This window comes from Macaca fascicularis, chromosome 3 (assembly GCF_037993035.2).
Source record: "Macaca fascicularis isolate 582-1 chromosome 3, T2T-MFA8v1.1".
In the NCBI taxonomy this organism is placed as follows: Eukaryota; Metazoa; Chordata; class Mammalia; order Primates; family Cercopithecidae; genus Macaca; species Macaca fascicularis.
The window spans coordinates 130,346,908-130,361,009 of NC_088377.1; the positions used below are offsets into that span (position 1 = coordinate 130,346,908).

General features: G+C 37.1%; 1 protein-coding gene across 17 annotated transcripts in view; it reads right to left on the minus strand.

The window, feature by feature from the left end:
* Positions 1–14,102, minus strand: part of CDK14 (cyclin dependent kinase 14) — a 790,403-nt gene that overhangs the window by 235,821 nt on the left and 540,480 nt on the right. For all 17 annotated transcript variants that reach the window (XR_012432704.1, XR_006696501.2, XR_012432705.1 and 14 more), the window contains one exon: positions 13,098–13,218. Coding sequence is in view for 14 of the 17 variants with exons in the window: in XM_045387589.2 (XP_045243524.1) it covers positions 13,098–13,218 (121 nt within the window). In the remaining 3 variants the exon portion in view is untranslated. The remainder of the gene's footprint in view (positions 1–13,097; positions 13,219–14,102) is intronic.

Here is a 14,102-nt window from a genome sequence, read left to right on the forward strand (position 1 = left end):
GGTGGCTCACACCTTTAATCCCAGCACTTTGAGAAGCTGAGGCGGGTGGATCACCTGAGGTCAGGAGTTCAAGAACAGCCTGGCCAACATGGTGAAGTCTTGTCTCTACTAAAAATACAAAAATTAGCTGGGCATGGTGACGCATATCTGTAATCCCAGCTACTCAGGAGGCTGAGGCAGGAGAATTGCTTGAACCTGGGAGGCAGAGGTTGCAGTGAGCCGAGATTGCACCACGACACTCCAGCCTGGGTGACAGGGTGAGACTTGGTCTCAAAAAAAAAAAAAAAAAAAGCTTAAAAATTCAACCCAGACTCCCACGGATAATGAAGACTCTAGAGATGGAGTCTTTAATAACTCTAGGTTACATAGATAATAGGGAATATTTGGACTGTTTACATCCAGCAACCAGTCACAATTAATATAAAAATATAAATAGGAAATGCCCTCACTGAGGACTACTATAAGAAAAAAATGAAAAATATTACAAGAAATAGGAGAGAAATATTATTTCTTGTATTATGGAACAATGAAAGAAGTTCCATTTGATAATTCATTTAAAACTCTACCAGTGACGGCCCTTCTCTAAGGAATAAGCATAGATCAGGCAGAACAAGAAAAAAAGAAAATTAATAAGCCTTGCACATCTTTAATTTCTGTTTATATGACAGCTGATGCAAAATAAGGAAGTCATATTTTAAGGCTTGTCTCTGCAAATGTATTAATCCTTATGCAATAATGTAGGAAATTAGGAAAAATTTATTCATGGGTAATTATCTTAAAAATCAAAGCAAAAGACACATCAAGCAATCTATTTCAAGAAACTTCATGTGGCATATTGTGAAGAGAAATCACTGCTAAAACCATGTAAATTATCTTACTATAAGGAGAATTCTGAACTTCAATTTACACTATGTTAAGTTGATATATTTAGTTCCAGTCATCAAATGGCATAGCTAGACTTTGATGGACTATGGATAAGAATGCTGAAATGGGCACTACTAAGATATATGACTGGATGATTGATATTTTACAGTAAAATACTTGACAACCACCTAATATGTGAGATAATAGATGCAAGACCTAAAGGCAAAAACCTTTCCAGTACAGAGTATCAGGGCCCATTTTTTTGGTGATGTCTGTGGGCTTCTTGGAATATTCCCAAATATTTGCCCTGGAATGTAGCTTTGCAGTCTGGCCACTGCACATAGATTACAACTTGAATGATGCCTTTGGGGTTGTACAATGCAGTAGTGCTAGTGGGCGAGGCTCGAGGCAGGAACCAGGTCTTTCTCACCTTGAGCCTCTCGACATTCTGTAATGTTTTGCTGAATGAATAAATGAATGAAGTGACTAACAAGGTAAAAGGGAGATTTTTGTGGGAAGGGAGCTACCCTGAGATTCTAGAGCTGTATTTTGTTTTGTTTTGTTTTTTTCTGTGTTACCACCAACCACACGCAGTGTGTGAGAAAAAACAAACAAAAACAAGCACCTCTAATTTCAGGTGTTATAAAATGGTCACAAATAGATGGAAATTTATTTATTTCTATAATAAAGTTTTTCATCTGTTGGAGTTTCCATTAGGCTATGAATATATTAAGTATTCAAAAACCAATATGGCAAAAGCTAACAATAAAGGAAGAACCATTTAAATCATCAATCAGAAAAAAATGAGAAAAGCTTTGCCAAGCTCAACTGAAAATTCAATTATATAAACATCCCACTCTTGGAATCTATTGTCTCACACAGAAATACAGAGAACTAGAAAATGCCACAGTAAAAGATGAGCTACCCACATGGGTGTAGGAAAATAGGAAGCTACTCAGATTCAGTCATTAGTAATTACTAAGCGACTGTCACATACTATGAATACGTTTTGTTTTATTTTTATTGAAATTTAGCAGGCTGTTTCTTGGACACTGATAGGTTGTTTTAGTTGAATTCAAGTTTAGTTCTTTTTCAACTATTGCTTTATTTATTTTCTTTTTTTTTTTTTTAATGACATCTACCAACAGGAATCTAAGGATACAACATTTGAAGAATAAATTTTTTAAAAGACCCACAAATATCTATCAATTACATAATATAGCATCTAAAATTAAGAAACCCACCAGAACATTTAAGTTATAGTAATTCATACAACAAAATACCAGCAAACGAAAATGGGATTCTTAATTAAAATACACTCCAGGTAATGCAGTACTGAGGAATTAACTCACAATTGTAATAATAAGCACAGAATTCTCCATTTCCATCCTTCAATAAGCAATACGAAGTAGACATCCTAGTAACATTCTAGTAGGCATCTTTAGTAACTATTGTCACACAATGACATTTATAGAGGCCCCTAGTTTCTCTCCAATCACATTTCCATTCAATCATGTCTTTCCTGTGCATACAAGTTAATCCACTTTTTCACCTTCACTGAATTAGAAATTTTCTATTGCCTAAACACTTGTTGAAAATGCTTCACTACTTTTGCTGGTTTTTAACAGCAAGCTTTTTTTTGGATTCATACAGCCCACAGATCCAAAGAACTACTTTCTGTAATGCACTCATATAAAATTATTATCTCTTTAAGAATTATGACCTCATATTTTATTAACTTGCATCACTTTCTCATCAACCAGTGAATGGCTTTCTTTTCAGGTTGGTTTTCATAAATTTGTTATTTCACTAAGAGTTAAATGGTAGGGATTATAAACCACCACCACACTAAGATGCCAGCAGTCATGAATTTCCTGCCTGCATTATGCTATTTAATCGGCTCCCACTCATCAGCATAGGCAAGTTAAATGTGTGCCCTAGGAAAATCACAAATGTCTACATGGCAAAGACCCTTAGTAGTCAATGTGCACAGTTAAAGTCACCAATATTAAATAATCAACAAAAGCAGGGCATGTGGTAAAACGTGCACAGATCTCCCTGTCTGGACACCTCTGGAATTAGGGCAGCTCCCTTCCCACAAAGATCCTTATACAATACGAACCTAATTCCCTCCTTATATAATATGAGCAGCCTGCCTTCCCTTCCCTTCCCTTCCCTTCCCTTCCCTTCCCTTCCCTTTCCCTTCCCTCCCCTCCCCTTTCCCTTCCCTCCCCTCCCCTCCCTCCCTCCCCCCCTCCCCTCCCCTCCTCCCCTCCCTCCCTCCCCCCTCCCCTCCCCCCTCCCTCCCCCCTCCCCTCCCCCCTCCCTCCCCCCCTCCCCTCCCCTCCCCTCCCCTCTCCTTCCCTTCCTTTCCTTCCTTCATTCCTTCCTTCCTTCCTTCCTTCCTTCCTCCCTCCCTCCCTCCCTCCCTCATTCCCTCCCTCTCCCCCTACCTCTCTCCCTTCCCTCCCACCTCCCTCCTTCCCTCTTTTCACCCCTTCTGGACAACCTTACATAATATGAAGACATTCAAGGTGAGAAAGACCTGGTTCTTGCCCTCAAGCAGCACCCACTAACATGGCTGCATTTGTCTTCTCCAAAGTGACCAAAGTGTCAGTTAGGAAATAAATTTCAAACAAGGATAAAAGAACTCTAGGAGAAGGCACAAGTCCATGAGAGGTAACCTGTTTTGAGAAGATGTAGATGAAGACATGACAATCTAGGCAGACCACAGGCAGTTACAGCTTCAAGTTATAGTCAGATTATTTACCTACAACAACTTGGAAAAAGTTCAGTATGAAAAAAGTGTGAAGCTGAGTCTGACAGCTGGAGACAGAGGGGAGAAATGAAAATTTGTATGAAGAGCAAACTTTTGCCTCATAGGTCTTCTCTGACTATCTCTTATCTCACCCTAAACACACACCAGCAGGGTACATGACATTAAACCCAGGAGGCCTCAAATTGAAGACAAAAGTTGCAGTAGAGAGCAGGGCGAGGCACTGAGCTGAAAAAAAAAGGGAAATCAAGTGAAAAATGCGTTTACTGATGTATGTGACCATCAGCTCCCCTTTCCACTCTGCTTTGAGGATGTCAGCTGCTTGTAATCAGCATGTGAAGAGGAACAAAGAATAAGCCTTAAGATACTGACATCTGAGGACCTCCCAAACAGAAGTTTAGCTCTTTGCCTGAACAATATACATTGAACTGACTAGTTAATTGGGCCCTTCTAAGTGTATAGATTTATAGTGCTTAATGTACAAAAGTAAATGAAAAGCAAAAAAAAAAAAAATGTCCCCATCCCCATGTTTAAGAAATAGAGATCAGAAGGAAAGGAAGCAAGAACAATTTTATATATGGAAGCTGAATGTTTTTTTAAAAATAGAAGGTTTGTAAGATAAAAAGTTATATAAAAGACTTTAGAAAATAGAGGATTAAGAAAGGAGCTCCAATATCAAAGTAATACAAATTTTCTAGAAAGTGAAGACAGAGAGGATGGAAGAAATCATTTTTTTAAAAGAAATTCAAGAAGTTTTCTAAGAACTAGAACACATTAGTCTTTATCTTGAAGGAAACTTACCCAGCACCAATAGAAAAAGACACTACCAAAGCAATATCATCATGAAATTCTGGAATACCAGGGATAGAGAGAAGAACCTAATTCCCTCCAGAGAGGAAGTATGCGGGGGCACACAAATGATCGAGAATGGAATCACACTTCTCAGCAGCAATACCAGAAGCTCTAGGGAAATAAAATAATGTACTGAAAATTCTGAGGAAAAAATTAGTATTCAAGTTATACATGATCATTAATGATGTACACTTAGCCAAATATCAATCATTTGTGAAAGCAGAATAAAGGCATTTTCAAAATACTAAGAATTTGAAAACTGTATCTCTAATGTATGCATTCTTCTAATGCACCTAAAGGAGGAAGACATGGAATCCAGATAAAGGGAATCTGCAGTCAGTGACACTCCAGAAGGAAAATGGATCCAACCCAGAAGTGACTACAAATAGAGCTATAAGAGAACCAATAAGACATACTGAAATACTCCGAGTCTAGCAACAGCAGGAATCCATGACTCCCTCTCCAACTAAGAACTAAGTGTGATTAGTGTGTACTGAGAGCTAGAGCCATGGGAGAGAAGCTTCCCCGAAGAAGTTGTAGTTAGTCATTTCCAGAAACATGGTCTAACATGGGGAAGAATTAGGGAAACATATACAGTCACTCTCTCCTCCCACTTGTTTTTGCCTGAACCCAGCTGGAAACCAGTAAGTGATGGCAGCTCAGAGGATGCAATTCCCTAGGGGTCAGCCAAGTAAGACACAGGGCAGGACAGAAGACGGTGGGGAACAGACTGGGAAGAGAACAGAGAATAACCGGCTTAGGACCTACAACACCATGCAGAGACAAAGTGGGGATGGGGATGAGTGGGGAGCAAATGAAGTCTGAGATAAGAAGTGCTACATTGTGCTAAGGCAAGAAATCAGAAAGCTGAGAGAGGAAAGTTTCAAGAAAATGGTTGAGGAAAGGAGATGTAAAAAAAGTAAATGGAACTGACAGATCTGCTGTTGTGTTTGAGAATTTGAAAAATACGCTTTCATAGGTAATTGACAAATTCTTCACAATTAGCCATAAGAGCAAAGACAACTAATAAGAATCACAGACAGTTATTAAGTCCAGGAAAAGCAAAAGGTTATACAAGAAAATATATAATCATAAATACTACTTGACTTTAAGCAGGAATAATATTTATAAACGTTCTAAGATGAGATATAGATTATAAATTAGTATAATGAAGGTTGACAGAAGCAAGTTAAATCCTCATCTACCATAATACCTACTTAGTAGACAGTGTCGAAAATAGTAAATCAATGAATAGCAATATAAGCAATTTAAGACAGACAGAAGTAAAGTACTATGTCTAAAAGAGTTAAAAGTAAAAATAAATAAAAAATAATTAAAAGCAAACAGTTAAAAGTAGTTGCTTCTGGAAAATAGGATTAAAGGGTGGGTATGGATGAGGCAGAAGATCACTGTTTTTCTATTGTTATTGTTGTGGTATGTATTCGTTATGGGTTATACTTGCAATAGGTTTTATTGTTACAGTTTTCTGGTTCGGAAACTGAAGCTGGGAGTAGCTACAGCTAAGAAGTGGCAGAGGGAAGCTAAAGCTAGGTTTTCAATGTGCTTTCTACTGTAACAATGCCTCTCCTTTACACAGCAAAACACTGCTAGTTACATTTTGTGAAAGCTGTCACAATCAAAATGGAGTCACTTGTGTTAAGACCCCTGAAAAACAGAGCTGGGGAAGGACACGAAGGAAGGGTTTTCACGAATGAAAACTATCACAAAAGGCTGCAAAAAACACAGCCTGGCACAAAGGCCGCTGCAACCTTACACACACACAAAAATACTTCTATGAAGACATCTGCCTGCCCAATGTCAGATGCTGCCACCCTTGTTATTGATCTTTGTAGTCAAGGATAATTATCATAAAAAATTATGTAGTTCTTCTCATTTTCCTTTAAAAACCATTGTCGGCCGGGCGCGGTGGCTCATGCCTGTAATTCCAGCATTTTGGGAGGCCCAGGCAGGTGGATCTCAAGGTCAGGAGTTCGAGACCAGCCTGACCAACATGGTGAAACCCTATCTCTACTAAAAATACAAAAATTAGCTGGGCATGGTAGTGGGCGCCTGTAATCCCAGCTACTCAGGAGGTTGAGGCAGGAGAATCTCTCGAACCTGGGAGGCGAAGGTTGCAGTGAGCTGAGATCACGCCATTGCACTCCAGTCTGGGTGACCGAGCAAAACTCCGTCTCAAAAAAAAAATAAAAATAAAAATAAACCAAAAAAAAAAACCTTTGTCTTCCATCACCTTCCTCAATATTCCCATTTTTGTAGGTCTCACTCTTGGGGCCAGGCTGGAGTGCAGTGGTGTGATCATAGCTCACTGCAGCCTTGAAATCCAAGGCTCAAGCCGTCTTCCCACGTCAGCCTCCTATGGGACTATAGGCACCCTCTACCATGCTAACAGAATTTTTATATTTTGCTGAGATGGGATCTCAGCATGTTGCCCAGGCTGGTCTCAAATGCCTAGCCTCATGCCATCCTCCCACGTTGGCCCCCAAAGTGCTGGGATTACAGGTGTAAGCCAACACTCCTGACTACATATTTCTAAATTAAAACACACACACACACAGACACACACACACACACACACACACACTGTCTCTCTCTCTCTTAAGATGAGAATATCCTGGGCCAAAAATTATTTTTGATTCTCAAGACATAGACAGTGTATTAATTTCCCTAAAACCAAATAGAGCAGCTTTTATATATCCCATAGCACCCTTGGATGCTACACCCCAATAGAAATGCAGTATTTTTAGCTTGGCTGATTGACATTCTAAGAGTTGATAAGAACACTATTCAAAACATTTGTGGAATTTTATATTTCTTAAAAAATTTTACATGTAACCATCTCTTGTTATTCTCACAAACCAGTGAGGCAGCTGAGTATACCAAGGGTTATAATAATGTCATGAAACTGAGTCTCTGTGATTGGCTATTTAAAAATCACCCAAAAACCAGTTTGTGGATTGCCAATTATTGTGCAAATATTGATTTAAAATGGGGAAATTTTTATTTATTCTTAAAGAGATTTGGTAGATCAATGCCTCATTTTACATATTATCATTCATCTAATTTATTGACAATAAATGACCAAACATACACACACACATATACTCTTTCTCTCACAGACATACACACCAATAAACAACAATGGAATATAAAAACTATAACCACACTAGACTTTTTTTTTTTTTTTTTTTGGAGATGGAGTCTCACTCTGTCACTCAGGCTGGAGTGCAATGGTACGATCTTGGCTCACTGTAACCTCTGCCTCCCAGGTTCAAGAGATTCTTCTGTCTCAGTCTCCCAAGTAGCTGGGATTACAGGCACATGCCACCATGCCGAGCTAATTTTGTATTTTTAGTAGAGACGCAGTTTTACCATGTTGGTGGGGCTGGTCTTGAACTCCTGCTCTCCGGTGATCCACCTGCCTCGGCCTCCCCAAGTGCTGGTATTACAGTTGTAAGCCATCGTGCCCAGCCCCACACTGGATTTTTGACAGAAAAATAGAGGTGCTTCCCTTCAGCATCCCAAAGCTATCACTAAATTTGGCACTTTGGTAGCCACTCTAAAATGCCACAATAACCTAATATGAGAGAACTGTACTTACAGAGATAATTTGTATTAGGCAATGTAACATTAAGTTTGTTGCAAGGAATTTGAGTTTGTAGTCAGCAGTCTTTAGTGTGAATTAAATACTTGAATGTGTTAAGTCTCTTCTGTTTAGTAGTATTTAGCAAATTATTGCTCTAGTGCATTATGAGAAAGGTGACCACATGTCACAGTTATCTCTGTTTTACATCTATTATCCCGGCAGAATTATTAACTCTCAATGGTGTCCTGGTATAATAATAAACTATAGGGTCATCCTAATTTTAAGGGACTTCCGTAGTGGGAGTAGGCTTAGAAACCATGGCTACCACCATGAGATCAGCTTCAATCTCCTGGATGTCCTTCTGACTGTCCCCAGTTCTTTTGTTATGTTGTATTGCATTTCGGTGGCTACACCAATAAGTCACTTGAATCATGCATTATTTGAGCAGTTCTCAAGAACTCTTAAAGAGGTGTTACATTTGACAGTAACTAATTCGTATGTTCCTTTGGTCTTATGACCTGATTAATTAGAAATAGTACAAACAGTGCTGACAGACAGATGATTCAGTATAACTCATGAACTCAAATTCTCATTCTTACTATCCTTTGGTTTAAAATGAACTCATTCATTTTAGCGAAAGTAATAAATGAGTAATGGCTAGGAATTGGGAAAATATTAATACATGCCAGCATAAGTACTAGTCTTGTGAAAATGTATTCAATCCAATGATACCTGTTGTGGTTTATTAAAAAAAACCAAAAAACAAAAAACTCTTCCTTGCATAAAACTATATAGTAAAATGTCTTAAAAAGTTGATGGCAGGAGAGAAAAAGAGTCCACAAGCTGTTGAGAGACAGTGAAAGACACCCACTATATTTGAGCTATACAAAGGACATGACTCAGAATATAACCTAAATTATAAAATCTATGTTTTGCTGTATTTGTGTTTTGGAGTTGCTCTAGTGGTAAAATAAAGATCAATTTGTAAACAAATCATCTTAAGAGATTATGTAGTATCTTGTAAAAAGAAAGGGCTTTGAGTAGGTTATCCTTGAGTTTGAATGTGTACTCTATTTACTAACTGCATGACCTTACCCATATTATTTAGTCTCTCTGGGTTTGGTTTTCTCAAACTGTATCATGGTAAAATAGGTAAGTAATTAAAATGCATAACAGGGCTCAGAATACAGTTTGTGTTCAATAGAAGTACCTATTGTTGTTACTATTATTATTACTCAAGTCTCAAATCAAACCACAGGACCTCATATAGAACAAATTGATTTTCAGAGTAGGGGCTATGCTAGAGCTAATTTGTGATTCTTTACCTTAAAACATTAGTAAATAAACCTAAATCCTAAGAAACATTATTTTATTATATACACTTCCTTGGTTCAAGAAAGATCATTAAAGATGATGGCAGAATTTTGTATACTGCCAGTATGTATGGTGATTAGACTTATTTAATAAAAAAAGCAAAGCTAAATGGCCTTTTAATACTTAATAAACAGGCAATTTCTTTTCTAATATATGCAAAATCAATTTTGATGTGGACATTTTTCTATATATCAAGAGTGGTATGGAAATTTTTTCTAACCACCCAGCTGCTACAATGTTAAATAAATTAATTTTAATCTTAAATCAGAGATGTAATAGAGAAATGGATGATTTAATATGCAATCTCATTACATTTGACAGGCTTATTTATAAATGACTTGCCCCGCATTTTGACAAGCATAGTTAATATGTTAATTAGCTTCTTAAAAGATGATGAAAGGAAGAGACTGTCATGCTATCATTCTTCATATACTGTTGGGGTGCTGGGGAGTACTGTAGTTGATACCTCAGGGTAGTGCTACTATATATTTTACCCACCCCCAAAGCACTGTCGTCTTGATGAGATAATCATTTATTAGCAGAAAATGACTTAGTCACCCTATTTTAAAAATTAAGCCCTTAAAATAATCCCAAGTGACCTTCTGCTTTTCTGCTTTCAAAAAATAAATGCAGCTCTAAACATATTTATGAACTTCTATAGAGGAATATACAGCTTATTTGGAACAATGACCTCAACTGAGCAGAGCTTCCTAGCAAGGGAAGAACTACACAGAGAAGCTGCTTGTTACATCTGCACTTCTCTTAATGTAGCTTTCAGAACTTAGTAAGCATTTTTGGTTTAGAAAAGCTTAGCAATGATTTCCTATGCCTTGACTTTCAAAGAGTTATAAATCCAAAAATTAAGAGAAGTTATACAGAGGAAATGTTCACTTTGATTCCTCTGCTTAAAATTTCCTTTACAGAGGGAGATAGAAGTATCAGAAACTATCCATATTGATAAAAGCATCAAAAACTAGCTATCTTGATGAGTTCCCAAATCACACAGGGTTGTTTGTTTATTGCAAGTGTTGGAGACCTGGAGGAGGAAATCGTAACACGGCCACCTCTGATTTCCATCACTTGCTGGCAAATGATAATGCATATGTGTCTTCATTAATATTTTTATTTCCTGTGGCTATTTAAAGAGAAAACTGGAAAATGTAACACTGTATAGGGATCGTTAGTTTTTAGTTACGACCTTACTGCCCCATGCTGATAAATGAACTGTAAAAAGGCCTGAAACTACTGCCACCTGCCTCCCTGCTATTCTCCATGGGTTAATATTTGCACTTCTCTTTGCTACAGCTGAGCCATGACTCAATTATAGTCCCATTTCTAGTTCTCTGAAAACCCACCATCGATGTCATCGATTATGCAGCAATCAGTGCCTGTGAACTTCTCTCTAACTGGAAAAATACATTTTATTTGACTTATAGGATAATAACAAGACAGCTTTTAGAAAATGGCTTGAAATGAAATCAGATTCAGACAGGCAGGTGTACCATAGATATAACACAGATTTTAAGGCTTGTAAGTGAAGAGCCAGTAAGCATGGGAAGCTATTCAGACATAACACATTTGCTATTTGGTTCTGGCGATGAATAATCTTGGCATATAGACAAAAGGGCATTTGGGGTCTACTATTTTCTATCAGTTTTCCTCCTTTCCACTTAAATAAGTCTTCTTCTTGTGCTTCTATTATGTCTCTGTTCAAAGCAAACTGGCAGAAAGTGTCCAAACTGTCTTCCTTGAGAGAATGAACACACACACGTGGAAGAAAAAGTGACACACGCTGGAAATCAAATACGGAGCTACACCTCAGAAACACACATATTATGTCACAGTCCATTTGGTTCTTGGTGATTTTAAAGGTTTGGGAAACATTAGCCACTAGTATGTAAAAAAATGTTCTTGAGGGTAGAGTCTTAACTGAACTGCCAAGCAACTAACACAAAACTGGCTCCAAGCCACAGATGTTTCCAACCAATGTTTTACTAGCAGAGTCCCTAACTGACCTCACTGAAAGACAACCTAGAATTTCTATACCCCAAAAATAGAGAAGCCCCATAACACAAGAATCTTAAGTAATCACTATTTGCATAGCCAACTATAAGTCAGGAAGTAGGAAAGGGATAAGAAAGTAAGTAATATCCTCATTCATTCATTCATTGGCCTTTATTTTCAACTTTTTCTGCCATTACACTAATTATCTAAATATCTGTTTTACCCAGATCCCTGTGTTGGGAAAAAAAATATAACTGTGTAAACAACTGTCCCCCCAAAAAAGCCAGGAAGTGTGATAAAATAAAGATTAGCTCAGCCCCTTAATGACAGATGATCATCTTTATTCTCAGTGGTTTAGAATATCACTAAAATGCTATTAGATTTAGTATAACGCATTACAAAATTTATGACAACAGATCTTAAGCTGTATGATTGTCTGATTTTCTTGTAGCTCTATTGAAAGCTTTTGAGCTACACTTCAATAAAAATAAATGTGTTCTCATGTACACAAAATGTTGCAGGTATCCTCTGTGGCTTTAGAAATCCCCAAGTCTCATTCCTAGGGAGGGCTGCTGGAACATAAAAAAATCTGCACTGTGCCCTAGATAATGAGAAACTTGTTTTCTCACCATAACATTTTTGGATAAAAAACATCAGGAAAGAGGCAGGCCTCATCACAGGCCAATTTATGAAAAGGGAAGATTACCGGGGATAGAGGACTGAAGTAAGTATATAACAATAAGATAAACAACACATACTGCAGTTTTACTGAGGTTATAAACTTACATGAACACACGGAATTCTACATATGGGGGCATAATCATTCAGGGAAGATGACTCCTATTATAAAACAGCCATGTGCTATATAAATTGTTTTACTTTGGACACAACTGTGAGTCTAGAAAAGAAATTTTTCTATTAATAAAAGACATGTTCAACAGTCTGTCCTTCATGCCAAAAATTAGATTATTCCCTTATTTGATTGATTTGGCTCACACTTAATAGGGAACTCAGCATAGTTTACCATTAATACTAATTATAAATTAAATCTTGACAGTCACTGGACCTCATAAAATAGATTTTTAAAGCTTTGCTAAAGCATGTGTGAAAGTGAGACCTAAAATTAAACATATAATATTTTTTTAAGTAGTCATTTTATTTCATTTTGGATAACTAGTGTCAGAAGTTTTCAGGTACATACTGTGAGTCAAATTGGTGCCTAACAGTTACACCAAAATTTTCAGACCACTCATTAGAGCTTTGTTGCAAATTTAAACATACTCCCTGCTACTTCAATCCTGTTGCTGTCTGGAGATATATACTTCCCTTATTATAAGATACGGTCACAAATTAAGACTCTTAAGAGAAAAATCATGATACTGACAGTTAGAAAAATGTCTCTGCCCCTGTCCATCAAGAACCATTACCACACACCATCTGCAAAGGAGACTCTAATTAGAGAACATTCCCAATCATGTTTTTAAACATCCAGCAGCATGGCCACATGCAGGCAAACACTCCTATACCATTAATCTTCATTCAAACTGTTAGGATGTTTGTCTAGGCTTGACCCAGACCAAGCACTACAGATAGATTAGCTAGAGTAAAGCTTCCATTTCTCACCACATGTCAAGGCAGGTGGAATATTCTGTTGAGCCTAGAAGGACATCTGGAGGTCTGTACCACAAGGTAACCACTTCGTTGGAGTATGTGTGGCTAGGGACGGATTTTGCTCTTGCAAGACCTGTGGGTTACATGAAACATAAAGAAGTTTAAGAGGCATTAGCAAAACAAGGGAATTAAAATTTGAATGTTCACAGTTTTAAAGGTCAAACCTGATCTTTTAATACAGAATCAGGAGTGCCATGTCAAAGTTAATAAAAAGCTGGGGAAAGCATATTGTGGTTTCTGTTTTTAACACATGCTAATAACCATTAAAACATTTATATTTCCTAATAAAGCACTGATGTCATGAATCTAATAAAATATCAGCAGAGTACATAAATAATTCATAAACTATTAATAACACAGGAGCTTAGAAGTCTCTTGAATTTTTTAGATTTATAAGTATTGTGAGAAAGGGTTCCTTGGTCAAATAACTCTGAGAAAAAAGTAGATTAAGAAAGTTAAAGAATACTTAAATTGTGAAACTTCTCAGTTTTCTTAATTGTTCTAATGCGTATCGTGAATCTGCAAGATGAGAGTATAACACTTTCCTCAAAGAATTGTCCTACAATTTCTTGTGGTTTCAGTGTTCTGTCAAATACTCACTAGGAAATGCTTATTGCAGAAGCTCTTCTGAAAAAACATCTAAATAAATAACTGTAAAGGAATAGTCAAATCTGGTACATACATTGATGAGATTATATATGATAAATTAAAATGTCCTCTAAGAATTTTTTTAAACTGGGAAGGTGTTAAGTGAAAAGGTATATGCAATTTGACCTCATAACTATAAATACTCATGCACAGAATAAAGATTGGCAGGTCTGGGGTTTTTTTCCCCTCTAAAAAAGAAAAAAAAGAAAAAAGTTTGGCAGAAAATACATTTAAATGTCTTCAGTGGTTACCTCTGGAATATGGGATTACCCATATTTTTTAGTAACTTTTTCTGAGTGTTTTCCCAAG